We start from the raw sequence: 26,729 nt of genomic DNA on the forward strand, positions 1-26,729 counted from the left end.
GATCAGCTTGAAGAGACCTTGATTGTTATTACAACACAAGTCATGCAGATTGTTTTTTGGGGTTTTTTTATGGCCTTTTTCCCATGTTATTTAAAAGCTTTTAAAAGGCAGAGGATGCCCAGGACCAAATTTTAATGGGAGACCTTGAACAAATTATAGCAAAAGAAAATTTGAATGCTTGATAATTTCAGTGTTATTTTTTTACTACCAAAGTGAATCCAACCCTAGCAAATTAAAACACGAAGAATTAATTGGATATGCAAATAAGATTATTCACTATATAAATCTAATTACATACCAATTTGCTTTAACAGCATGAAAAAGACAAAAAAAGGCTCTTTGTAAATTGTTTTCCAAACCACCTGTAGCACAACAAAGGGGAAAGGCTGGAAGTGAAAGGTGTTTATTTCAGCACTAATCCAACAAGGTGTTCTGAAGATCTTATCAAATCCCTTTGCCATCAGCACCCTGCTCTGCTCTCTGATTGCCAACACTCCATTATTTGTTTTTAATCACATCCCAAACCACTGCCTCTGGTTTTATCCCGGGAACAGACAGAACAGGCTGAGCTTGGAAATTTGAGGTGATTCTGGTCACAAATCCTGATTTTTTTGAGGCTGATTTTCCTGCCTGAGCACTCTGCAGGCTGGGCTGGCACTGGGAGATTCTGCCTGAGCTTCTAGAAAACAAAAAGGGATTCAGGAATCATCACAGAGCCCCACGGTGGGTGAAGGAGATTTCTCCAGGGGGAAAAAGCCTTGTTAATTTGGGAGCCTTTTGTGTCCACAAAGCAAATTACACTGAGAGCCAATTTATTTCTTTGAATAGCTACTTGTCAGGAAGAGCAAAAATTATAAACAAGATCACTGGGATTGATTAAGATACAGAATAGCTGGGACCATAATTAGTGTCCCTGTGCCATCCCTGCTAAAGGATCCCAATCAGTCATTTTCGCTGACTGTACATTGAATTTTGGCTAAATCTGGCTCCTTGATTCACGCAGGGCATCTAAAATAATCCAGAGTAAAGAGCATGAAAAATGTGTTCCAAAGAAAAGGAATATGATGTTTACAGTGGTACAGCAAGCAAATATTGAGGTCACCTTACAGAGAACAAGGTGTTGCTATTGCAGAAAACTAAATTTGACCTACATGAAAAAACCTGCAAAACATCAAAGAGTTGTTAAAAAAATTAAATGGGCACTGGAGGTGGAAATTCAGTGAACAGAGAGGAGGTTTTTCATCACTTAAACTCTGTGAAGTTTAAGTTTGAAGGGGTTTTTGTGGCTTTTATTGTCTATTTTAGATTATATTAATAAAGAAAGGGGTGCATTGCCCTTGCACTATACCTATTGAAATATAAATTGAAAAGAAATGCAGAAATTTGGTGAATGCAGAGGAGGTTTGCTGTCATTTACACTCTGTATATGAAAGGTTTTTTGCAGCCAATTATTGTCTATTTTAGATTATATTACAAAGGGGTGCATTGCCCTTGCACTGTGCATATTGCAATATAAATTGAAAAGAAATGCAGAAATTTGGTGAATGCAGAGAAGGTTTTTCATCCCTTACACTCCATTCCCAGAGTTTGTTTGCAGCCTTTATTGTGCATTTCAGACTGCATTACCCATGCAGGATAGCTCAGGACAAGAACTAACCATTCCCAGAGCCACTGCTGACAAATCCATATGGTTCAGCAAAGCTGTTTTTCCTTTCAGCCCAGCCTGGCTGCCAATACATTTGTAGAGCCAAACTGATACATTTTCCTTTTTTCTTTAAATGCTCTGTGGGCTGCACGGTAACTCATGAATTTACATGAGAGCTGAAGGCTTCAGCAACAACTCAAATAGTTTTTTTAACTCCTGCTTTGTCAATAACTGAGCATGGGAAGGGACAAATCCTGCAGAGAACGTCAGCAGGCTGTCCTTGGTGTCCTCCAGCACCATTGAGCAAGTGGTGGGAAATTTTGTGTTGTTTTCTCTAAATTTTGCCACTTTTCCACTGCCAGGGCAGCTCTCAGGTGAGCAAACCAGTGCAAGAGAAAGGTTTTTTCTAGCTGGGAATTTGGCCTTGTGTCAACCCTCCTGTCACTGGTGTGGACTGACACATTTTGCCAGCTGACACACCTTAAAAATGGGCTTTAAAAAAAAAAAAAAACCCTGTACATTATGATACCTCTTCAATGACAAAATCCTTGCTAACTGCTGTATTTCCATGCACCCCCTAAATACTTTGAAAAGAAAGCAGCAAAATGCCAGAGAATGCCTACACTTAAAAATAAGCAGGGGTGGCTAAGTTTTCCCAGTATTTAGATATCACATTAAAGAAAGTCACAATAAAGAGGTGTTGGAAGCCTTGCTGTGGTTTTGAGCAGCATTTAGCAGGAGGTGTGGATGGCAGTGCTGACGGCGAGGTGTGAGAGCTCACAGGGTGACAGCCTTGCACAAATCAACCCTGCAGAGCTCTGACAGGAGCATTTCGCTGCACCCCCCAGAAAAACCCACTCCCTAAGCACATTTTCCACCCTGCAAGCACTTTCCCAACCAGCCCAGCCACACCTGAGCTTCAGCGCTGAGTTTCTGCGTCACAACGAACTGAAATTGCGACTTTCAGTAAAATTTTAGTGTCACTGTTGAGCCTCTAGCAGAGTAAGAAGATCCAGGTTCAAAGTGTGGCATCAAGAAGAAGGTTTTATTATTTAATTCCATCTTATATAGACTTTTCAAAGGTCACCCAGATTGGTCAGTTTGAAGCCTCCCCCTAGGCCTGACTGGCCAGGCCTGAACTGTCCACATCCCGAGAAACTGTTTTTAATAACATCCAAACTTTATCTTTGTTTATAAAACACAGGAAGAAGAGAGAGAAGGATTCTCACAGGAAAGGTCTGTGCTAGCCACATTTTAGATGTTGATTTAACGTTATTCAAAAAAACAAGGGGAAACACAGCAATCAGACCATGCTTGCCTGCAGTGACATGGTTATTCCAGGAGCATCCTCATTCCAGGAATAACCAGCAGAACCCAAAGGTTGAAGTGAAGGTTTCTTTTGCTCAAGTCCCAGGTCACATTCCCATCCCCTGTGCTTTTATTCAGCTTGGTTTGGCACTTCCTGACCTTTCCAAAGTGTCCAAACTGTGCTGCAACACCCTCTGAGCAGCCTGCTCTGGTGGGATTGTCCATGGAGGGGATGGGAATGGGGTGGTGAGGAGACTCAGCAACCCAGCACCAAAATTCAGTCCATTCTCTGTGCTAACTCCTGCCCCAAAAGCATTTTGATGGCACAAAGGAGCTGTGAATCCTTCACCAGTATAAAATCCAAGGGTCGCCCTTTCCTGTTTGAATTTTAAATTTTAATTTCTAGGTTCAGTGTGGAGCAACACCTGAAATGCTGCTATTTCACGATGGGTGAGAACTGGATTTGGAAGAACTCATTTGCTGTTAGTTCTCTTCATGTCCATATGTGTACATTAAAAAATGGAGACATTACCCATGTGCTTTAAATGTGGTTTGATCATGGATCAGCAGCTAGAGCAGAGCAGAATCAATCCTGAATGGGAAGAGACCCACAAGGATCATTGAATTCCAGCTCCTGTTGGACTCTTCCAGTGCTTTTCACCCATGGATTTAATTTGAAGTGGTTCTGCACATTCCCACCTGGCTGGAGTTGCACTCCTGGAGTGGTTTGAGCTGCACCTTTTACCTGCCCTGCATTTCCAGCTGCTCTGCTGGGGATTGCAGCATTTCCATGGGCAGGAAATGGAAATTTCCTGCTGCTCCTGTCCCCAGGGCCCTGATGCAAGCCAGGAACACTCTTACAGCTCCTCTCCTGCTGCCACCTCCCCTGAGAGGCTCCAGCAATCCATCATTCCCAGCAGCAGCCCCAGGGGAACAGGTTTGCAAACAAACATCCATCACTGCTGCGTTTCCCTGTCCTTGGACCTTCCTTTGCTCCGTGGTGTTTGGATAACTGCAGCTGTGTGTTGGATAAAATCACCCAGAGCCTCCTGCCATCAGCACCCAAAGGCTCAGAGCCAATTAGGGGATTGTTTAATGAGTCAGAAGCTGCAGGGAGGGTGAAACTGAGAGATCCTGGGAGAGAACAATGAGATGGAGGAAAGCAGGAGCAGGACAGGAGAAGATGGAAATCCCATGGAATTAAACACATGGATCCAGTTTCTCCCCTGATTTAAATGGGGACCTTTGACAGAAATCAATAGATGTGCTCAAAACCAGGGTGCCCAGAGAAGCTGTGGTGCCCCTGGATCCCTGAAGTGTCCAAGGCCAGGCTGGACAGGGCTTGGAGCAGCCTGGGACAGTGGAAGATGTCCCACCATGGCAGGGGTGGCACTGGATGGGATTTTTGAGGTCCTTCCAACCCAAACCATTGTGGGATTCTGAGCTGCACTGGTGGAGCCCTGAGGTTGTGCAGTGTGCCAAACCTTTCCAAGCAGCCCAGGGATGCAGGAACCTGCAGGGAAAGGCTCTGCCAGCCACAGCAGCGAGCATGGTACATCCCTGGGGCTCCTTTTCCCAGCAAACCTGCCCAAAACTGCTCACTGAAACCCTTCAGAAACCCCAATGCTGACCCCAAACACCCCAATGCTGACCCCAAACACACCTCTGTCCCCACAGCCACAGGAGCTGCTGCCCACCCTGCTGCTGATCCCAACCCTCACCTGGCCAGGCTGCAGCTTTGATCAATTAAAAACTCTCATCCCAAAGCCGCTTCCCAGTGCTGGGAGCTCGTGAGACAGGCATATTAAATGAGCAATAAAATGCAACTTAATGGGGTCGATGTTAAATTAGTTTCAATTATCAAACCCCATTTTAACAAAATGAATGCCTGGCTCCCTTCCAGAACTCACATAATTTACATGGGAAAGCACTGGGTTCTCTCTCCTCCCACTGACTGATGGCATCTCTCCCTCGCCTTTCATTAGGGAAAAACTTCCATATTCTGTCCTAATATGCCAACAAATTCCCAAAAAAAGAAAAGAGAGCGCTCAAGTTGGTGCAGGAATGCAGCAGAGATCAAGAAATGGGACTGTTAAACTTAATAAAGCAAAGTCAGCATGGATAAATATTGGGAAATTCTATGCAGATTATTTAGCGGTGAGTTGTTCGTGGAGTGTGATTTTATGACAAGTGGGAAAATACTCAGGGGAGCTCTGCTGTTCAAGGAGGAAAAAGAGGACACAGGCTTTGGAGTGCACACCATGCCATTTGTGAGCAGGAAAAGGAAGTGCCTGGCAGCTGCACATTACATATGCTGGAAATTCATATTTTGAAACGAGCAGCTCACTTTTGTGAGGTTCATGAGGACCCAGTGGCTGCCCTGCCTCTCTGGGAAGGGGGAATCCAGCCCATCCTGAGGAACCACTCCACCCACAGCCTCTGCTCACTCTCATCTGTGAAAAACCTGAGAATCAGCACAGTTTTCCCAATTTACCAAATGAGATGCAGCCATTGCTGATAGCAGCTCTTGGCCACTTCACTGGAGGATCACAGCTGGGCTTCCCAGCTCAGAAGAGGCACCAGGAGATTGCCTTGGAGAGTGTTCTCACTCCAGTTGAGGAATACATTTCAGGAGCAGTCTGATGATGAGCTGCTCTGCCTTTCCTACTTGTTTTCTCTCCCTAAGTGCTTCAGTGTTCCCAACAACCCTCAGGGGCTGAAGGAACCAAACACAATCAGTGGCAAAAGCACCTTCCAGATCTCTCTCATCCTGCTTATCTCTCCTGCTGTCCTTCAAGGCTCTCTCAGGCTCTCCCCACCCCAACTCTTCCCATTTTGAGGTCCAGAAGAGATTTTTTGGGAGTCTCTTTCCACTATTTTTAAAGCCCTGGGATGTTAGTCAGCATTTCCACGCTGGCAGATGTAAAACTCCTCTGCCTGAGCTCTTCTCCCACATCTCTGCCTCTTCCCAAAGTGAAAAGCACAAGACCAAATCTTCTCTCTCTTTTCTTCCTGCTTTTTAAACTTTAATTGGCAGGAAGGATCATCCCTTTCAATAATGTTTAGGGTGTCAGAGTTGTCTGTATTGAATTCCTAAGAGTTTTTCATCACAAGCCAACCAAAAAGCAGGTTAGAGACCTGGATGCAGGTTGGACACACAGTATGGGTATTAAATCTGTGTTAGGCATCCAAAGGGATCACAAAATCAGGGCAGAGATAAAAGAAAACAATGGTTCCAGTTATTGCCAAATCACCCTGACTTGGACTTCAGCTGTAAAACTCAAAAATACACCAATGCTGTTGCTTTTGTCAGCTGAACACCCATTGCATTATTTCCCTATTTCCCAAGTAAAAACAGTGATCATATTCTGAATTCTGTTTGGCAGATTTGAAAGCTCAGAAGGCAGGAGTTAAAAGCTGGAATAAGAGGAATTTCAGACAACATCTAAGTTTCATGCTGTTCCCAACACACACTGGACAAACTCAAACAGATTTTTTTTCCTTATTTCCTTTTCAGCTGTGCAAAACAGCCATGGGGAGCTTCATAAATGACAATATCCCTTAAAACAGATGCAATCTTCAGGCATTTAAACCCAGAAAACTGGAATTAAGACACATCAACCTATTAAGAGAGCTGTATTTTTCATACTTTCCCTGACACCTGGAAAGTTTAATGAAGTTTAAAGTCACCAGCTTCAGCTGGAGATGCTGACTGCTGGCTGGCTAATTAGTTGCCTGTCTCATTGATTAGCAGCTTCTCCAGTAGTCGGTTATAAATGGGTGTGATGCTTGCCTCGCTTCACAGCGTAATTAATATGATAGAGACTATTTAACAGTCGTGTCTTAGCTGGATTTATGAAGCTGAATATGTGTGTTTTTGTGGCTAGCACAGACCTTTCCTGTGAGAATTCTTTCTCTCTCTTCTTCCTGTGTTTTTACAAACAAAGATAAAGTTTGGATGTTATTAAAAACAGTTTCTCAAGACATGGACAGTTCAGGCCTGGTCAATCAGGCCTAGGGGGAGGCTTTGAACTGACCAATCTGGGTGACCTTTGAAAAGTCTATATAAGTTGGAATTAAATAATAAAACCTTCTTCTTGATGCCACACTTGGAACCTGCACCTTTTTCCTCTGCTAGCGGCTCAACAGCGACATATTTTACTGCAAAATAAAAGATCCAAACACATCAGGAAAACCAAACCGAAGCACTGAAGGGATAACAGGCAAATTTTGCTTTTCCATTGTAATAATACACAGGAAATTCTTCCTAAAACTTGCAATAATGAGTCAGTGCAGCCTGTCAGGAGCATATTCCTAATTTCAGAGCCCAGCCTGTCACAGCATTTGACAAATGCCTCAATGAGGCAGCATTAAACAATGCCCAGATGAACTGCAGAGTTCTGTGCTCTGTTCATTAAAGAAGAACTTGTTGGGAGCAGCCACTGATGTGCCACAGACCAACTGCAGAAATCCATCAGCATCTGGTCTATTTAATGGCCCAAATCCTGTCAAAACTGGAGCCCTTGTGACAGGAGGGAACAGGAATTTTTGGGAGAAAGCCTCCAAAACCCCTCAGGGGTGCTGAGGAGCTCACTGTGGACACCACCAGCCAGAGCTGTCAGAAATTCCCACATTCCCAGCCTTTCCATGGTCCAGCTGCATTGATTTTATTCCGTCGGGATGATCTCCCCTCAGTGCTGCTGAGCTGAGATTCCTTTCCCAGGTGATCATGATGCCAACAGCATTTCCAGCCCCTTCCTGCTCCAAGGGCAGCAGCAAAATGTAAGGATTTGACCCCAAAAGGCTGAGGGGGAGCTGCTGGTTGCCCCGTGGCTCCTGAGCTGCTGTGAAGGATGAAAATCCCCAGCAAAGCTGGAGAAAAGGAGCAGAGGGTTTTCCCCCAGGCAGGGCAATGCCAAGAGAATTTTCTGGGTTTAAATGCCTGAAGATTGCATCTGTTTTAAGGGATATTGTCATTTATGAAGCTCCCCAGGGCTGTTTTGCACAGCTGAAAAGGAAATAAGGAAAAAAAAATTGTTTGAGTTTGTCCAGTGTGTGTTGGGAACAGCATGAAACTTAGATGTGTCTGAATTTCCTGTTATTCCAGCTTTTAGTCTTGTTAAGCCAGGCTTTGCCCAGCAGCAAACAACAAACCCAACCCAGCAGTTTCCCCACTTCTCTCACCCCTTGTTCTCCTCAAGCATCACAAAATTAACTCCCTTTCCAATAATATTTAGATTTTCCTAAGAATCATGCAGTATTTTACCTATAAAACACCAGCCTAATCACCTCAAATTCTGCCATAAAACCCACTTTTACTGGCAATAAATAAGTAGTTTGGGTCCATATCCTCCCTAATTTGATACATGCGTGGAACAGCAGGTATTTCTGTAAGTCCCTAAAGGAGATTTAATTTCAATACCTGCACACTAATTCAAATGCAGAGGAGCTAAATTGAAAGAAGGCATCAGATAAAACACACAGGGGATCCATACACAGCCAGATAGTTGGAACATCTGCTTATAAAAATGTCTGTGTAGTCCCAGTTTTATTCAAAGTGCACCAGCTCACCTTCATAACTTTTGAGGAAGAGGTAATTAAACTTGCCCTGATGGACTTGTGAGTTAAACAGAGAAAAACATCATACACCTGATCATCTGAATAGGAGAGAGAAATGAGAAAATGGCACTGATGTGGTCTCTAATTTCAAAATTTGGGGAATTATGGCCTAAATCCATCAGGTCACATCCAGCAAGGGCTTTGCTGCTGACAGATCAGGACAGACTTCATGTGAGGCTGACTGAAATCCTCTGCAATCACAGGAAAACTTGCCTCCTAATCCCTAAAGAAGCATAAATTACATTTTCTCTCCTTCCTTCCCACCTCTGAGTGATGCTGTAGAACCCAACTTTGGCAGCTCAATGTCTGCTGGCTTCAGTTTAAAGGACTTTTGGTCCAGTTGAGGTTTAAATATTCTTATTTTAGTGAGGAGAGGTGGATCCAGGAGCTGCTGGGGGGAGAAAAGAGGGCTGGAGGGTCACACCTCTTCCCAAGGGATTTCAAAATACAGGAATTGGAAATGAGCATAAAAAACCCCTAAATAATCAGAAAAAAAACCCCCAAAGTATTAAGGGTGAGGCAGATCTCATCTGCAAACTCTTCTGCAGTGATGCCCAGAGCTGGGTGGTGTTTGACTGGAGTACCAGGAGTCATTTCTGCCTCCTCTGCTCTGCAAACATTCATTAGGCAGGGAACAGAAATGCAAAGTGCTGCAGGACTGACTGAAAAATAAATTCATTAATTATGGGGCTGCACCAGATTCATCATTTTTCAGCTTCCTGCTCACATCAAAGGGTGGAGGGAAGTACACAGCACCAGGAAAAAAATTAAAAAAGCTGAACAAATTGAACTGTGGGCTCGTTTAGAAGAGAGCATCACCGAATATGTACAGCAGGGCTTCCAGCTTTGATTAGTTATATTCTGACATGACATTAGCTGAATTTCTCTGGTATTTAACCTGCAGCTGCTTGGAGAGCAGCAGGAATTCCAACAGGCCTGTGAATCCTCATCTCTGGGAGTTTTGAAGTTTGATTTTTAACAGAGTTGGATGTCTGATTTCCTCGGGATGTGTTGATATAAATTATGGGAACTTTTGCCTCACCATGGAGAACACTGGACTATATATTGCATTTTGCCTCCCATGGGTTACACAGCCATGGTTGAAATATTCTGGTGTGAAGCACTGCTGGGCTGCTGCTGTGCTGTGACAGTGTGTGATGGAAGGAGAAAGAGTGCCTGGACAGGCATTGCTAAGGATATTCTCCTGTTAAAAAAGTTTGGGGGAAAAAACCTAACCCATCACAAAAAAAAAAAAAAGCAACCCCAAACCACTAAAAAAACCCCAAGAGCTAAAGGACAAATCAATTTAGTGAAGCTCCTGTATTTATGTGATGCTTGCAGTTCAGGAACCTGCCATGGGTTGGTGGGTGATGAACAATTTTATTTTTTTATTCTTTTTTTTCCTTCATATTTACTTTTTCCTTTTATTTCCTCTTATTTCCTTTCCTATATTTCCTTTATATTTATTTTTTTCCTTTATATTATTATTTGCTATTGTTACATTTTTCTTTATTTCAATGATCCAATTGTATTTATCTCAACCTGCAAGCTTCACTTTAGCTTCTCCTCCCCACTGCCCTGGGGTGGAGGGAGCTGAGCAAGCTGAGCTCAAACCCCAGCCCTGCCAGAAGGTGAAGGGTTAAATTCCACATTTATTCCCCTATAAAATCTGCATCTGCACCCTCAGCCATTAATGTGTCTGTGCCACTGCAGCTCATTAACATGCAAATACGACTTGAGCAGAGAACTTCAGTGCTCCAGGAGGGTAATGAGGCAAAGGATGGCACAGAAGTCATGGGAACACAGAAAATTCCCTTTCTGCCTTGGCCAGTGCTTTACAAAAATCTCTGGGAATTTCTCTGGGATTGCTCTGAATGCTGCACCTTTAAGGGCTGAAAAGGTTCACCAAGGGCACTTGCAGAAGATGATTTTGTTGCTGAAATATATTGTTATAATCATTTGTCACATCTCCCTCGGTGCTTTGCCTCATCCCATGCAATGCCTTGTGTTCCCAATCCTCCCTGGTTGGGCAGAAATGGCTTTTTGGGAATTGTGAACCTTTTTCAAGGTGAAGAGCTTGGTGCAACTTTCCACAGCCTGTTTGCCTCTCAGCCCACTCTGCAAAACCTCCCAGTTATCAGCACCAAGCTGATATTTAAGGGATGTGAGAGGCTGAACAAACCAGAGCTCTGAACAAACCAGAGCTGTTTGGCACCAAAGAATTCTCGTGCAGCTACTGCTTCCCAGACCTGAAAACTCCTGAAATCATAACCAGAAACCTGGAGCTGAGACACACTGAAAGCATCAGTAGGTTTTGATCAGCGCAACCTCAAAACCAGAGTGAAAAACAGTCTGGAAAAGGTGGAAATGTCCCAGCCTGGGTGGTGGAGGTTTAATCTTATTATCTCAGGTAACTCAATTCTTAACTTTCCCAGTCATTAAGAGTCCACAAGGTACTGTGGAGGATTGCTAGACAACTTCCTGCATACTATTTTTACTCTTTTTTTCCTTTTTATAATTCAGTTATTAATATTTTTTTCAGGAGGGTGGAAAATGGTTTGATCAACATGAAATGATGCATTTTCATCAAACACACCTTTTGACAAGGGCAAACCTCCCCAAACACACACATCCTCCCCAAACTTTCTTTTGCTTACCTCAAGCAGTTTGCAATAGACATTTCCAATACAGAAATCACAGCAAAAATCTTTCCCATGCTTTTGTTTTCCCTCTCTTTTATTTATTTGCTTGCAATAAAAGCAGGAACTTGATGTGTTCCTGCAGCCCAACTTCCCCAGGGTTGCAATTCCCCAAACACGTGGGGTCTCTGCATTGCAGAACCTCCCTGCATCCAATTTTCTGCCAGCTCAGAAACTGTCACAGTGCATTTAGAAAGAGTCGGAACCGAATTTCCAAAATAGGTACCCCTAAGTACCGGAATAAAAGTCCCTTTGTGTTCAGTAGAGCTAAGCAGAAACAAGGAAACACTTCTCTAAGGACTTTGCTGTTCTCTAAAATGCTGGGAAAGTAACCTGACAGCGAACACAAATAAAAGGGGAGAAATCAGAAGTTAATAAATAAAGCAGTAAAACAGTCTGAGGGAGCAGCAGGTGAATTAGAGCAATCCTGACCATAAGCATTAATTAAAGCCTGACACCCTCCCTCAGAACAAAACCCATTAGAGAGTACCAGGGGCAGTTTAAAGAGGAATTAATGCAGGATATGGCAAAAAGAAAGGCTCAGAACAGCCTTGGTGGCTCCAGAGCAGGTGGGGTGACACCAACCTGCTCCCACAGCCAGCTCCTCACCCAGGACAAGCCCAGCAGGGCTTTGGAACTAACTTTTCTGACCCTCTGCAAACCCAAAATGTTCCCCAAGAGCTGCTTCAGCTCCAGGAAAAAGGCACAAAAATCAGGGAATTTCCCTGGGAATGCTCTGAACTCCACAACTTTCAGGGCTGAAGAGGTTAACCAAGGGCACTGGCAGGAGATGGCTGTGCTGCTGAAATATGTTATTGTAATTATTTGTTAAATGGAGCGAGGGCTCAGCTGTAACACAACAGCAATTTAATGGGATTTAAAGCTCCACTCCACGCAGGTTTAATTGAGCAGGGAAAGGTTTAACTCAGAATGTGGGAAAACAACTTCCATCAACTTTGCAGTGGAAAGGGGCAGAGCAGAGCTTTGGGGAGCTGAGCTTGGGCTGGGAGACACTGCCCAGCAGGAAAAGTAGCATTCCTCCATCCATCCATCATCCATCCCTACATCCATCCATCCATCCATCCATCCCTACATCCATCCATCCATCCATCCATCCCTCCATCCATCCATTATCCATCCATCCCTCCCTCCATCCATCCATCCATCCATCCATCCATCCATCCATCTCTCCATCCATCCATCCACAATGGCCACGGAACAGGGATTTATTTGGGCATTTTATCCCTGGCACATCAACCTCAGCACACTCTGGCATCATGCAGGCACTGCACTGCTGTGTGTTGGACTTGTGGATTTGTGAATTCCAAAATTAAGGAGTTCAAAGAGCCTTACCTGCCAGGCACACCAGCACTGACTGCAGCACCAGCAGCTCCCAGAGCAGCCTCATCTTCAGCATCAGGGGCACAGCAGAGCCCAGAATTACACTGATCACACAATGGGCTCCCACGAAACCTCAGGCAGCCTTTAATCTGCAAAACAATAAAAATATTGCAGGGAGGTTTAGGGTTGGTGCTCTTTCTGTTTCCTCTCAGTTTGTTCTTCCTTCCCTGGAAAGTTGTATCTGAAGAGAAACAGAGAAACTTTTATAAATATTGAATTAAAAATCTCTCTCAGCAGTGATTTGTGACCATTTCAGTTGTCTCTGGGTGTCAGATTAGGATTAAGAATTGTAACCTGTATCTCCACCTTCACTCTGGAGTTGGGAAATTTCTTCTGTTTCTTACTTTAGCCCTCAGGAGATTCACTCCCTGCCTCTCTGGGGTGAGCTGGGGTACTTAGTGAGCTCTGTAGATCACCATTAAGAGGAGAATTGGAGCAATTCCCTAACTCTGTGAGAATTACTGTCACTTTTCTCCACAAACATCATCCAGCACGTGAAGGACATCAACTCTGCAAGGCAGCACTTTGTAGGAAATATTCCCACACTGCTCAATGAGGGGGAAGTTTTCCCATTTCACTCCATCCTCACTGCTCTAAAATTCTTTTTAAAAAAAATCATCTCCAGGTAAAAGCTGATCTTTCCCTTGCAATCTATGACGACCTGTAAATAATTAGAATTTTTTGAGACTTTCTCAGCTGATCCCTGCAAATTCCACCATCCCACTCCAAACAACCCAAGAGGGGGAAAAAACACCTTCATTTATGAAAGGAACCACTCCAGAGCAGGCATTCAAATATTAAAAATAAATCAATCAAACCAGGCACACATTCCTATAATTTATTCATCTCAGTGAAGACTGGAAGTTCAGGGGCTTCCGTGCTTCCAAGACAAACTGCATGACTAATAACAAGTGAAATGATATTAGCAGAGGTCTCTGCCTGCTTTTGTGAGGTCAGACTGGCAAGATTCTCCCAATAAACTCGGGTTCAACGCACTGGGAATCTTTACCCTCTGATCTGGAGATGCAGCTTTGAAGGAGGGGGAGATTAATTGCATATATTCATCTATTCTCACACAGGCTGATGAGGCTTGCTGGGGGGGAGCAGGAATGACTAATCAGTGAATGCTAATAACTATTTAAGGCAATGATTAAGGTATTAATTATTAATTTCGGAAGGAAAATGTCACAGACCTCTATATTGATTGACATAGTGAAGCAGTTGCACTCTGTGTTCATGGTGAACTCAAGAAATGTTATTTTTTTTTTATCCTAAATAGTCTTGATCTGTGGAAAAATATTACTTTTCCTTCAAGTGCCAAGTTCTGTTGAACAGCAGCTACACAAGAGATTTCTGCTAGAGAAAGTCACTCTTGGTTTTACTGCAATTCAAGTGAAATTTGAGCTTCCCCTGGACTGGGAACTCACCAAAATCCATTCCTTGCTTTTTCATAAATGCAAGAAAATTCCTGGATAGAATAAATTCCTGCAAATAATTCCTTGAATTTATTGCTCTTCCCCATTACAACTTCAGCTCTTGCCACAGCTGCCCTGACTCACCATCCATTCGGGGAAAATTCTGCCTACTGGGTGGTTTTGCAAACTAAATTTTTGGTTTTTTCTACTCAGTAAATAATTCTTCTCTCAGCATTTTAAACACTAATACGAAGCATCTCAAAGTTACAAATGGAAATTAGTTTCCACCTTACAAAGATATTAAAGTAAGGTCAAATTAAAGTAAATTAATTAAATTAAAGTAGCAAGCTCTTTCTTTCCTTCCATCAAGTTTTGACACAATCACTGGATCTCAACTTCAGCCAAAAATAAAAGTTATGCTAAAAATATCAAATTGCGGAATGGTTTGGGTTGGGAGGAACCTTGAAGCTCATCCAGTGCCACCCCTGCCATGGCAGGGACACCTTCCACTGTCCCAGGCTGCTCCAAACCCTGTCCAGCCTGGCCTTGGACACTGCCAGGGATCCAGGGGCAGCCACAGCTTCTCTGCACAACAAATATATTAATGTATTTTCAGTACTTAGCACATTAAATCCAGAAAAAAAGCTGAAAGTCTTCCCTGTAACTCAGTTCTTCAGCAGTTGCTCCAGAGAACCAACAGGCTCAGGGGGCTCTGCTGTGCTCCAGAGCTGAATTTCCTGGTGTCTGACACAGGGTAACACACGACAGAAATCTTCCCCAAAGAGAAACCATGCCTGTCTTGGTATGAAAAGCACTGGGAAGCAAATGAAATGATTACCACCAAAAATATTTTCCTAAGGTTAAAAAGGGGTGGTTCTCAAGCCCTGGCTGCAGTTCCATTTCTCATGATCGTTCCCAGTTTCACATGTGAATGAGTCCAATGCTCCAACTGTTTCCCTGTAAACATCTCTGCTGCTCACATCAGCAGGGCCTTTGTTCAGAGCTCTGCAAGAACTCTTCAAACACATTGACTTTTTATGGCGACGACTTTAGGAAAGGCAACATTTGTGCATGAGCAAAAAACTGATAATTGAAAAGATCCTTCCCCTTCCTAAATGTTTTCTGACTGTAAAATCCCAGGGGAGCTTCTGCTGCTGCTGAAGGAGGATGTAAGAGGCCTGGAAACTTGCAAAGTTTAATATTTTATTTCCAGGAGGAAGCAGAGGTAGTTCCAGCACTACACAAGTTATTTTTTTTTGAGATGAAAATGAGATTGTTGAGCTTCAGCCTGGAGGTGCAGCCCATCAGAAACCCCAGCACCAACACACGTGTGCAGATGTCTCTTTAACTTTACTCCTGGCAATGCAGCCATTGCAAATTCTTTTGAAAGGCACCTTTGCTCCTAATTGGATTCTGGCAAAGAAACTTGAATCTAAGAGCTCTGACTGCAGGCAGGTAGGAGGGAGGAAAAAAAAAAAGTGTGGAGTGGAAATATTTGTGGTGAATTTTTCAGAGCTGGTGGGCATGGCTGTGTGAGTAATTTCATTGGGATGTTTCGTGATTAGTGCTTCTGTAAAAACGAAATAAAATTGGAAAAACTAAGGCTGACATGATATAGATTAGATGTAGATATAGATATAGATTAGATATAGATATAGATATAGATATAGATATAGATATAGATATATAGATATAGATATAGGTAAAGGTATAGAGATAGATATAGATAGATATAGGTATAGATATAGATATAGATTATATAGATATAGATAGATATAGATATAGTTATAGCTATAGCTATAGATATAGATAAAGTTATAGATATAAATATAAATATAGGTATAGATATAGACATAGACTTAGATATTGATGATATAGACAGAGATAGAGATACAGATATAGATAGATAGACAGATATAGATAAAGATATAGAGATAAATATAAATATAGGTATAGAATATAGGTATAGATATAGGTATAGATATATAGGTATATATGGATGCATTGAGAACGTGAAAAATACTATTTTAGATAAATTTGCAGTACATAACCTCTCAGCTCAGTGGCTATTCAGAGGGAAAATGTGCAGAGCACACCCAGGACCCCTGGAGCAGTGCAGCAGCAGCAGCAAGGAGCAAGCCTTAGCAATCAGCTCACACCTTGCTGCTGCCCACGGCGTGCTGCAGAGTGCCAGCTCTGCTCAGCTCCCGAATAAATCACTGCTAATGAAGCGTGCTGCACCGACAGACAGCAACAGGCATCCTCTAATCACCGGAGCTGGGCACAGAGCACTCAGCACTAATGGGGACTCGCTGGGGGGAAGGTGTGCCAAGCCTGGGCTGCCCCAGCTGTGACCCCAGGGCAGCAGCAGCAAATTCGGGGGGGAATTCAGTGCTGTCCTCATCTCTGACATTAATTCGTGCTGCCAACACCTCCCAGGGGTGACCCAGCTTTGTAAACAGGAGTGGGCAATCATAGAGGTGATCTCCAGGCTTGGAGAGCAGAGAGCTCAGGAGAGCAGAGTTTGGGGTGACCTGGCTGCTCTCTGGTCACACACAGTGTGGGGCTGGGGGCACCAAATCACACCATGGGCTTGGAAATGACCTCCAGGAAAATCGAGTCCAACCTCTGAGCACTCACCAAGTGCCACATCCAGCCTTCTCACCCAGAGCCAGCTCAGAACCAGGGCTGTGGGTCAGGAGAGGCTCAGGCTCTCTTGAGCAGCTGCAGTCAGTGACCTGCACAGCTGAACAGCCAAAAATAGAAGGGGCCTGAAAGAAGTGTCCCCAAAAGTGCAAATCTGTACAGCAATACTTTCCTGACGTGTACACATTGATTTTTTTCAGCCCTCAAAACCAAGGTTTGGGGTTTTTTGTTTTTTTGGGTTTTTTTTGGGGTTTTTTTTTGGGAGGGTTGTTGTTTGTTTTTTTGTTTTGTTTTTTTGCTGTGGGAGGGTTTTTTTTTTTTTTGCTGGTGTTGTAAGTCCTCAGATAAATAGTAGCCTTTCTTTTTGTGTAAGGACAAAAAAAAATTTGCAAAGCAGGCTAGGGAGATGAAGGGCAGTGGGCACAACACGCCTGTGGCATCTCCCACCGAGCTCTCCTCACTCTCACAGCATGGCTGTCAGATCCTCATCTAGCCCGAGCCTCTTTGGTGCAATTATCCCTTCTGGAGCTGTTCTTACACACAATTCCCACGTTATGAGATACATACAGGCACGTTGTGCCTGATAAAACAATGACACATTCTGGGATGTGCCTGTGATAAATGGGAATCACAGAATCACAGAGTATCCTGAGCTGGAAGAGACCCACAAGGATCATCATGTCCCCAACAATCCCCTCCTGTCCAAATGGCAAAATCCATTCTGGACTTTCCCCCATTCTGCATTCCAGGCAAAATCCAGTCTGGGTCGTCCCAAAAATTAATTGTCTGCAAACACAATGTCATGTTTCACATTGTGTTTCCCCTTTGGGCTCTCATTCCCCCTCACTGGATAGAGATCTCATTTCCCTGGACCTGGGAAGTTACAGCAGCTGGAATTTCCCAGCTCACCTCAGTCATTTGTGTTTGTCAGCCCGTGGTGAGCTGTGCCCCAGCCACGTCCTGCCTGTCACACTCCTGTCACTGCTCTGTCCTCACACCCACTGCATCCACCCCATCCACACAATCAATGCAACTCCAGCAGCAGGAGCAAAGATTCCTGATGGAACCACTCAGGAAAGGCCCACAGCCATGAATTACAACCTCTGCAGTTTAAATACTGCTCATTCCGTGTGAGATTTTGGGCTAAGTGCTCCCTGGTTTATGCTCATGTCATAATTCCCAACAGCCCAGCTGTGGGCCAGCTGTGCCAGCAGTGGGGCAGACAGGGAGAGGTTCTGCTGGTGGAATTCAGATGGAAATTACTCTCACCAACACCATCCTCTCTGACTCAGCCTAGAAGCAACATTCCCACTTTGGCTTTATGTGGAACCCAAAGCCACAGCCTAAAACCTCAATATTAAAACCTCAATTAAAACCTGGGCCACCTCTAAAAGCTCCATGGCAGCAACAATCCATCCCAAACACGGATATTCCCAGCTGAGTCACAAGTCCCTTCCCCTTCTGAACCTGTGCATCAGAGGAGATTTCCACTGAAGAAAAAAAGGACTAATTAAAGTTTTTTAATCACCAGCCAGTAACACACACTAACTACACCATCACACCCCTCATTCTCTGCCTCTTGCCCTCAGGAAATTCAGAATTGCCCTGGAAAACCTGGATAATGTGTGAGGATCAATCATCTCCATGCAAGGAGAGCCAGCTGGCTGGAGGCAAGTCTGAATTAAGGCTATGGGTGTTAATTAGGGCTCACTCCTGATTGTTCTACCTTTTCCATTAAGGGATGTATTGGGAAATGCTCACCTGAGGCAGCAGAGCTCAGAGAAAATCCACACACCCACAGCCCACAAATTCTGAGGCACTTTGCTCCAACAAGGAGTAACACTGTCAGAATAAAAAGCTACAAGCAGTGAACCTTCCTACTCTGGCATTTGCTACAAATGAGAATTTATCTTCTTTTAGAGAGAGTTTTACTAAAGATTGTCTGGAGCAGTTACCTTAAAACTCACCAATTTAAAGCCAATTTCCAACTGCACGCTGAGTGCCACTTTCAGTGCAGTGTTTTGGTGGATTACAGCAGTGGCTATTCCATGTAGCCAAGCAATAAATTATAAACATCCAAAAATGCCAGCTTCAGGGATAGTAAAATAACTCCAAGAGCGAAAGATATTTGAGTTGGTATTCCCTAAGTCCACTTCTCTCCTAACTGTATCACCAGTCCATCATCAGTGGAAATGGCCTGTGAGGACCATTAGATATCCAATTTTGCTTTTTTGTTCTTTTTTTTTTTCTGATAGCAAACATCTCAGTGATAGACCTGAATGAGAGCCCAGCCAGCCCAGCCCATCCTGGTCTCCAAGCAGCCTCTTCCCACCAGAAAACACAGCCACGCTGGCAAACCCCTTGATGCAAAAATAAGTTGTCAGACAAAGCGGAATATTAAACTCCAGCTGACTTTTGATCATAAATTCCCTGAAGAAATCAGGGTTGGTTCATTGCTGTCCCACTTTGACAATGCTGCACCAACAAGACAAGGCTCCCAGGGCTCTGCTGCCAAGGAAGTTCCTGTTATCCCTAAATCACTGCTTTAAGATAAGGAATCAAGGCAGTTTCACTCTCTGAGCAAATGTAGATAAGCAACATTCAAAGTTATCATTCCCTTTGGAATAGGTCCATTCCCAAAATCCACATTATCACACAGCATCATCTTGTATGGGAGACAAAAAATTGTGTGAAAATATTGAGGATAATTCCGTATCATCTCCAAAATCAGCATCTTAATGACATTTTGCTTTTCACTCCTGGAGCTTACAAAATAACCCCTTTGATTTCACAGACAAAAGGAGAGTTTTCCCCACAGGAGTTCCTCAGGGAGATTCCAGCCTGTTGGACACACTGAGTCTGAGGAATGCTTTGCTTTCCTTCAGAGGTACAAACTGGAGGTTTCTGAAGAGTATAAAATGGAATTCGGAAAAGAAAAACAACCAGCAAGTTTATTAACTTTGAAAAGCTGGTGAGAAGGCAGTATTCTGAGTATTCCTGGAACAGAGACTATCAAAACAACAATTCCCTCATCACCTATTACAGGCAAAAGGCTTCCAACCCAGATAATTGAGAGGCTTGGACCTCGAATGTTTTTAACTGCTTTGCTAAATTCAAAAATCATCTAGGGAAGGGGAAAAAGAAACCCTCACCAATCATTTTGATATCCCTGCTACATGATTATTTAGTGTTTTATTTTATTTTAAAGATTATCTGGAACTGAGAGAGCTGGGGGTGTTAAGTGTGGAGGAGAGAAGGCTCTGGGGAGATCTGAGAGCTCAGATCAGGGAGAGCAGACCTGTGCAGAGAATAAAGAGAAAACACCTCCAGGCTTGGAATGTTTTATATAAAAATGAGGAAAAGCTGCATATCTGAGCTCCTAGGCTGTCCTGGAGCTGGAAGGTGTTTCCCAGAGGGGCCAGGCTGGAGCTGGGGGTGCTGGGCTGCACATTCCAGGATGGTGCCAATCCAACCCCACCTTCCACCAGTCCAACCCTGTGTTCCACCAGTCCAACCCTGTGTTCCATCAGTCCAACCCCAACTTCCACCAGTCCAACCCCACTTTCCACCAGTCCAACCCCACTTTCCACCAGTTCAACCCCACCTTCCACAAGTCCAACCCACTTTCCACCAGTCCAACCCTGTATTCCATCAATCCAACCCCACATTCCACCAGTCCAACCCCACATTCCACCAGCCCATGGGTTCACCAGAGCCACATCATGCTGGGGTGATTTCTGTGAGCACTGGGACCACACTGGGGCTGCCTCTAGCTGGTAATTAATTTTTTTGAGCGACACAACCCATCCTGGGGAGCTCTGAGGGCTGTGCTACAAATGAGCCCTGAGTGAAGTTTGATGGGAGGTGTCAGAAAACATTCCCTGCTCCGCAGGCTCTTCCTGCCCAGGAAAACTCAAACCACACAGCTCCCTCACAGCCACTCCTCCAGCTTGCCTGCCATCCTCTTTACAGCATTAAATCCCATTTTTGTGTGGGTTGGAAGCCCCCAGCCCTGCTGCTCTCAGCCTGCTCCCAGTGCTCCTTTCCTCACCACTTCCATCCCGAGCTGGAGCAGCTCATGGTGCAAAGCCAAAGTGCTCAGCTGCTGCTGTGACACTACAGAACCCACTCGAGGAGACAGCACAGCCAAGCTGAGAATTTACACACTGCCAGCCTGCTTTTCCTCCCCTTATCTGGGGATTATTTCCAGCAGTGAGGTCAGGGTCACTCCCAGGATATCAAGTGAAGGCACAGCACAACTCCTGAGCATCCTCTGGGGTTTTTCTGGCTGCACAAATGGTAATGGCACTGTTTCCTTGCAAACCTCAAGACACAGCTGAGACAAGAGCCAGTTGGTGATATTTTGCTATGGAATAGGCTGGGTTTGCACTTAAATTTGTTCTTTTGATGAAAACTTGAGCTTGTCCCCAGGAACATGAATAGGGAAGCAACAGGGATGTGGAGGTCTAGCCTTGCCAATGACCCTCCAGAACAGGCTGGTTTAGCCCTGAACAGCTCAGTTCTTCAGTGTGCCCTGAACACAGAGTTTTCCCTCCTCCTGGGAGAGCAAATCCTCCAGAATCAAGCCAAGCAGCCAATGGAGAGCACTGAAGGCATCTGCTCACTGAGTGCAGCTCAGGCAGAGCAGCACATCCTGTGGGGTTTGGTGCAGAAAGAGAGGCAGAACTGCTGCTCAGGCCATGATGGGATCTGAGGTTGTTCCAGGGTGGAATTCAGGGAATAAATAGCCTCTAACAGAACACATATTGATATCTCAGTGCACAGGGACTTTGTTAGCAGCTCCAAACCCTCCCAACTGCAGATGGGAAGTGCCATGGGGACAGCAGGGAGTGCTTGCCTGGTGTGGCCACAGGTTTGGCCAGCGAGAGACACCTGCCCGTGGCCATGTGGCCTCTGCACCCAGGAACTCCTTGGACAATCAATCTCTGGAAAATTATTTCAAAGCTGTGGCTGAACCCCTGAGGTAAGGGGAGGGCAGAGCTCCTGAGCCACCCCAGTGCTGTGACCTGCGGCTGACAGACCAGCCCTGCAGCAGAGCAGAGCAGAGCAGCTCTGGTGACACCTCCACGCCACCCCTGCTGCTGTTTGGAACCCCCAACACAATCCTCTCGCTCCGATTTAATTACTAAACATAAAAGGAAATAAACTCCAGAATGAAAACAAAGAAATTGCACTGGGTGTAATTTATGGGAGCTGTTCTGCAGCAGAGCACCATAAACTGCCTGTTTACGATCCCTATTAGAGGGCTGCAAACACTCTGCCATCTCCCTGCATTGACTATGCAGATTACATGAAATTACTGCCTTTTTTTCTGCCTCTGCTATTTTTTTATGGAACGAGTGTATTTTTTTAAAGACATCCTTGCACTAAGCATAGAAAAAAAAATAAAAATAAATAAGGCTCCTGTGAGCTCCCTCGTTGCCAGAGGCTCTCAAGCTGGAATGTGCTGAGCAGCTGGCAGAGGTAGCCAAGGAAGGGGCACTGCACACAGCTTTGTTTTCAATCTGGAATATCAATTATTGAAGGAACCAGCCCCGTGGCCAGGCGAAACCAGGATCATCTCGGCGGCAGATAACGATGTCAAACGAGCCGAGCGCCGCGGCGTTTCGGGAAGGGCTGGATGGCAGCACGAGGATTTATTGAGAGATCACATTAAGCCCTTGGTTTCCTTGTCACAGGCAGCAGATAAAAGGAAACAAGGCTGGCAAACTCGGCTGAGGCATTGATTTGTGTGCAGCAGCTTCAGAAGGCGCGAACAGAAATGTGTTCCTGTTATCCCTTGCTCGGGGCTCTCCCTGTCCCTGGATGGGGCTGGGATGAGCACAGCCTGCTCCTGCTGCCTCTGGGAAGGAAATCTCCCTGCACAGGGCCAGGAGGAGCTGCCAAGAGCTCCTCAAAAGGCACAGAGGAGAGGAGAGGAGCCAGGGGGGAGCTGAGGTTGGGTCTGGATGAACACACTGCTCTGACACCGAAGCCACCTGAGGATTTTAAGGCTTTCTCTGCTCTAAGCTCTTCCCTGAACAGCAGATTCTCCTCCCACCTGCATGGATGGAGTTGTAGGAACAAAGAGAGGAGTCCACAGCAAATCCATTCTGCTGTCCAAAGGGGCAGCAGGAGTTCTTTGCTCTCAGGGTGGGGAGCTCTGGCACAGGCTGCCCAGAGAAGCTGTGGATTCTCCATCCCTGGAGGTGTTCAAGGCTGGATGAGGCTTGGAACAACCAGGTGAAAGGAGCCATGGCAGGAGAGCAGCAAGGAGCTGAGCTTTAAGGTCTCTTCCGACCTAAACCATTCCATAATTTTGGGAATTCATCCCCATCTGGGCTGCAGAGAGGCACAGCTACCAGCTGGACCCCATAAAAGCCACAAGTTCTAGTCAAACCAGCCCATTAAACCCCAATTTTAATACCTCTTAAAATGCTAATTGCCAACTTTTCGACCTTTATCTGCATCTTAACTTTAGGTGCCAACTAATTTCCAGCCATAGTCAGTAATTTCCACTTTTCCTTCTGCATAGATGGAGCTGTCAACTCAAATTTAATACATCCAATATTTGGCAAAATTTCTTCGTGCTGTCTGGGTGATTCTGGGACAATTTCTTTTTCTAAAAAAGAAATTGTAACATCTTGAATTGAAGATAAAATAGAGTTCAAAAGCAGGAAACAGAGTGTGGAATCAGAACATTAAGGCTGAGAAAAGAACGAGTAAAAATGTCACCATGGGTTTGAAAATTGGAATCTAATCATGCTGGAATTGTCATCTTCTTCATTTCCTATAATATCTTCTAAGGAAGACATGGATTCCCACCAGCTGTTGGAGGCTTTTCCTGTTTAGCCTTTTCTCAATGATTACCACAAAGCCAGGGCTCAAAGCTGGATAAGAAATCAGGTTATTTCCACAGCAGGGGAGGAAAGAAACTCCAACACAGCAGGGGCAGCTGGGGAATTAGGAGGGAATCTCTCCCAAGGAAAGCCCTGATGGAAACAGGAATGAGGAGATGAGGATGACACAATCCAGCAGGAGAGAAACCTGGGAGCAGGGAAGAAACCAGATCCCAAAATCTGAAGAGTTTGGGGTGGGAAAGAGGAGTGTGAGCAGGCAAAGCCACCCTGCAGCTGCCAGGAGACTCAAAAAGCCCCAGAGGGTGGATTGGGATTCCAGCTGGGAACAGGAGAACAACCCCAAATCCTGGCTGGGATCTCCCCTGCCTCGTAATTAAAGGGAATTTTTGACTGTCTAGATAAGAATTTACTGCATGCAGTAAAACTTCAATTGTACGACTGAAGAGACAGCAGTAGTGTGTTAATTTATCTCCTGGTTGGAGAGTTGAAGCAAAGACTGGGAGCTAAAACCAGGGAGCAGAAATCACCCACTTTATGGCCTCTATTAGTCCCAAGGGGCTTTGGATAAAACCATACTGGAAATAATAGAAAAGTCACCAGATGGAAGAAAAAATAAGTGATCGATACCTGCATCATCAAATTCATCAGTTCAATCAATTGTTGGTATAGGATACCCATTGAAAAAGAGCTACACACATTATAAACCTTAGCCAACATTTAACCAGAAGCTCTTATTTAATTTTCTTTTAATTAAAACACAACCATTACATTCTCCTGTATTTTATGACTATCACTTTATCAAGGGGAACTCCATAAAATACCCAAAGAAAGCAAGAAGTTATGGATAAAAAAGGAAAAAACAAGTATTTCAATCAAGAGAATTATTTCTCCCTCTTTATTTAGGGATCTTTTTAGATCCCTACATGAGAAAGAAAACCACAGTAAAGGCTCAGCAGGCACTGCTGTTGGGTGCTAATGACAAAATGGAATTGTTTTGAGTTGGGAGATATAAAAAATATTTAATTTCAGCCTGCAAAGTTGCTCCCTTTACATTTCCCTTCGTTTATCTGTCTGTTCCTTCTGTCTGCTCCCTTCTGCACAACTCCTCAAGCCCAGCAGCCCTCAGACTGTGTGGTTGGTGAGGATATTAAACTTTATACAAAGATCAATTACTTTTAGAAAGTTCAGTCTGCCTTTAAACCCGTCTGTGAAACGATTTCCTTTTATCCTGACGAAGACATTGGCCACTGGTCGTTTCCACATTTTCCTTCAGAGAAATCTCCGTCCAGCTAACCAGGAAGTTCAGAGAAACTATTAAAAACCACACAGGGGTTAATTTCAATGCCGCTAAAAACTCAGGCGACTTCCACGAATCCTGACCTACATTTCACATTTATTGCAGAAACTTCATCAAGAAGATTTCCTTTTGCCTGGAAGCAGCACTGCAGCTGTGGCACAGTGTGGGAGGAAGGGATGAGGAGCACAGGGGGTTGGTGTGAGCAGCTCTGCTCGTGGCTGCAGCTCTGGGAGAGGCAGGACTGGGGGAGCTGACATTTCTCCAGAGCAGGGAAATCATCTTGGAATGATGGAATGGGGTGGAAAGGACCTTAAAGCTCTTCTTGTCCCACCCCTGCCCTGGCAGGGACACCTCACACTGTCCCAGGTTGCTCCAAGCCCTGTCCAGCCTGGCCTTGGGCACTGCCAGGGATCCAGGGGCACCACAGCTTCTCTGGGAATTCTATCCCAGCCAGGAATTCCTTCCCAATATCCCATCCATCCCTGCCCTCTGGCAGTGGGAAGCCATTCCCTGTGTCCTGTCCCTCCATCCCTTGTCCCCTCTCCAGCTCTCCTGGAGCTCCTTCAGGCACTGGCAGAGGCTCTGGGGGATTTCTCCCTGCCCTTCCTTTGTTTTTTGCTCATCCAGAGGGAGTTGGAAGGACTCAAATCAGAAATTACTTTTACAGTGTCACCCCAATATTCCACATTTCTGTGAGCCCCCAGCTGTTTTCCTCCCTGGATCCTTCTCCTCTCCAGGTGAACATCTCCAGCTCTCCCAGCCTGTCCCAGAGTACAGGGAGCAGCTCCCTTCTCTCCCCTGGACTCTCCAGCAGCTCCAAGGCTCTCCAGAGCTGGATTTGCCTCCAGTGCTCAGCACAGACCTGAACCCCAAACATGCTTCAAACAGAAAGGAACCCAATGCAATCATTCTGAGAATTTGCCCTGATATGCTTCCCCAAAAGTCTGATTTTCAGAGGTTTCAGATTTTCAGGGCACAGAGCAGCCCACAAAAATCTGTCACAACGCTCAGTTATAACCACCAGCCTCAGCCTGGGGACAGAGCAGTGTAATTCGGTGTAAAAAGGTAGCAAAGACAAGTTCTTGGTTGTAGTGCCAGAGGAAAAAGCCTTGCTGGATGTTTGCTCAAGTCCTGGCAGCTGCTCTGAGTGATGCTACAAATCAGCTGGTAATGCAAACCGACAGGGATGGTGCTTACACAACTTTACACGTGTAACACCAGGGCAAAATGGGGGAAAAACAGCATTTAAGGCAATAACAGGCTCAAAGTAAACTCTAACAGCAAGCACAGAGATTCCCCCTGGAGATTTCTTGTGGGAAAATTACGCTAAACCCCAGTATTGACAGAAGGTTAAAAGATATTCTAAATCAATTGACATTTAATGCTGCAGCAGTGTTAGCATGTCTGGAAAATGCAAAAACCTTGTTAACCCTCCTGTGTTGGTCTTTAACTCGAAAATGCTGCCTCCATTTGATACTTAAAGGAGTGGGGAAGGAGATATTTAAAATCGAATCAGGAGGTTTTAACCTGCTAAGAACCACCCAGACAGTGCATTTTCATGTCCAACTCTCCAGGCTGCAATCCCAGCTTTCATAACCCAGCTGGGGATTTCTCCCTGCCCTCCCTGGGTTTCTGGCTCATCCAGAGGGAGTTGGAAGGACTCAAATGAGAAATTACTTTTATGTTGTCACCACAATATCCCTCATTTCTGTGGCCCCCAGCTGTTTTCCTCCAAGCACAGCTTATTTCCAGCTTATTTTTTCTGGGAATTATGGGGTCTCTCTCTACCTGTGCAGCCCCACAGGTCGGGCAGGGATGTTTTCCACTCCTTCTCAAGGC

The 26,729-nt window shown here is 44.8% G+C and overlaps 1 protein-coding gene across 5 annotated transcripts in view; it reads right to left on the reverse strand.

The window, feature by feature from the left end:
- Positions 1-26,729, reverse strand: part of LOC146431530 (contactin-4) — a 246,066-nt gene that overhangs the window by 100,989 nt on the left and 118,348 nt on the right. For all 5 annotated transcript variants that reach the window (XM_085072261.1, XM_085072257.1, XM_085072258.1 and 2 more), the window contains one exon: positions 12,625-12,761. In XM_085072261.1, the coding sequence (XP_084928387.1) occupies positions 12,625-12,688 (64 nt within the window). In that variant the 5' untranslated portion in view covers positions 12,689-12,761. The remainder of the gene's footprint in view (positions 1-12,624; positions 12,762-26,729) is intronic.

The sequence above is a fragment of the Lichenostomus cassidix genome, chromosome 12 (assembly GCF_008360975.1).
Source record: "Lichenostomus cassidix isolate B80296 chromosome 12, HeHo_3.0, whole genome shotgun sequence".
Taxonomy (NCBI): Eukaryota; Metazoa; Chordata; class Aves; order Passeriformes; family Meliphagidae; genus Lichenostomus; species Lichenostomus cassidix.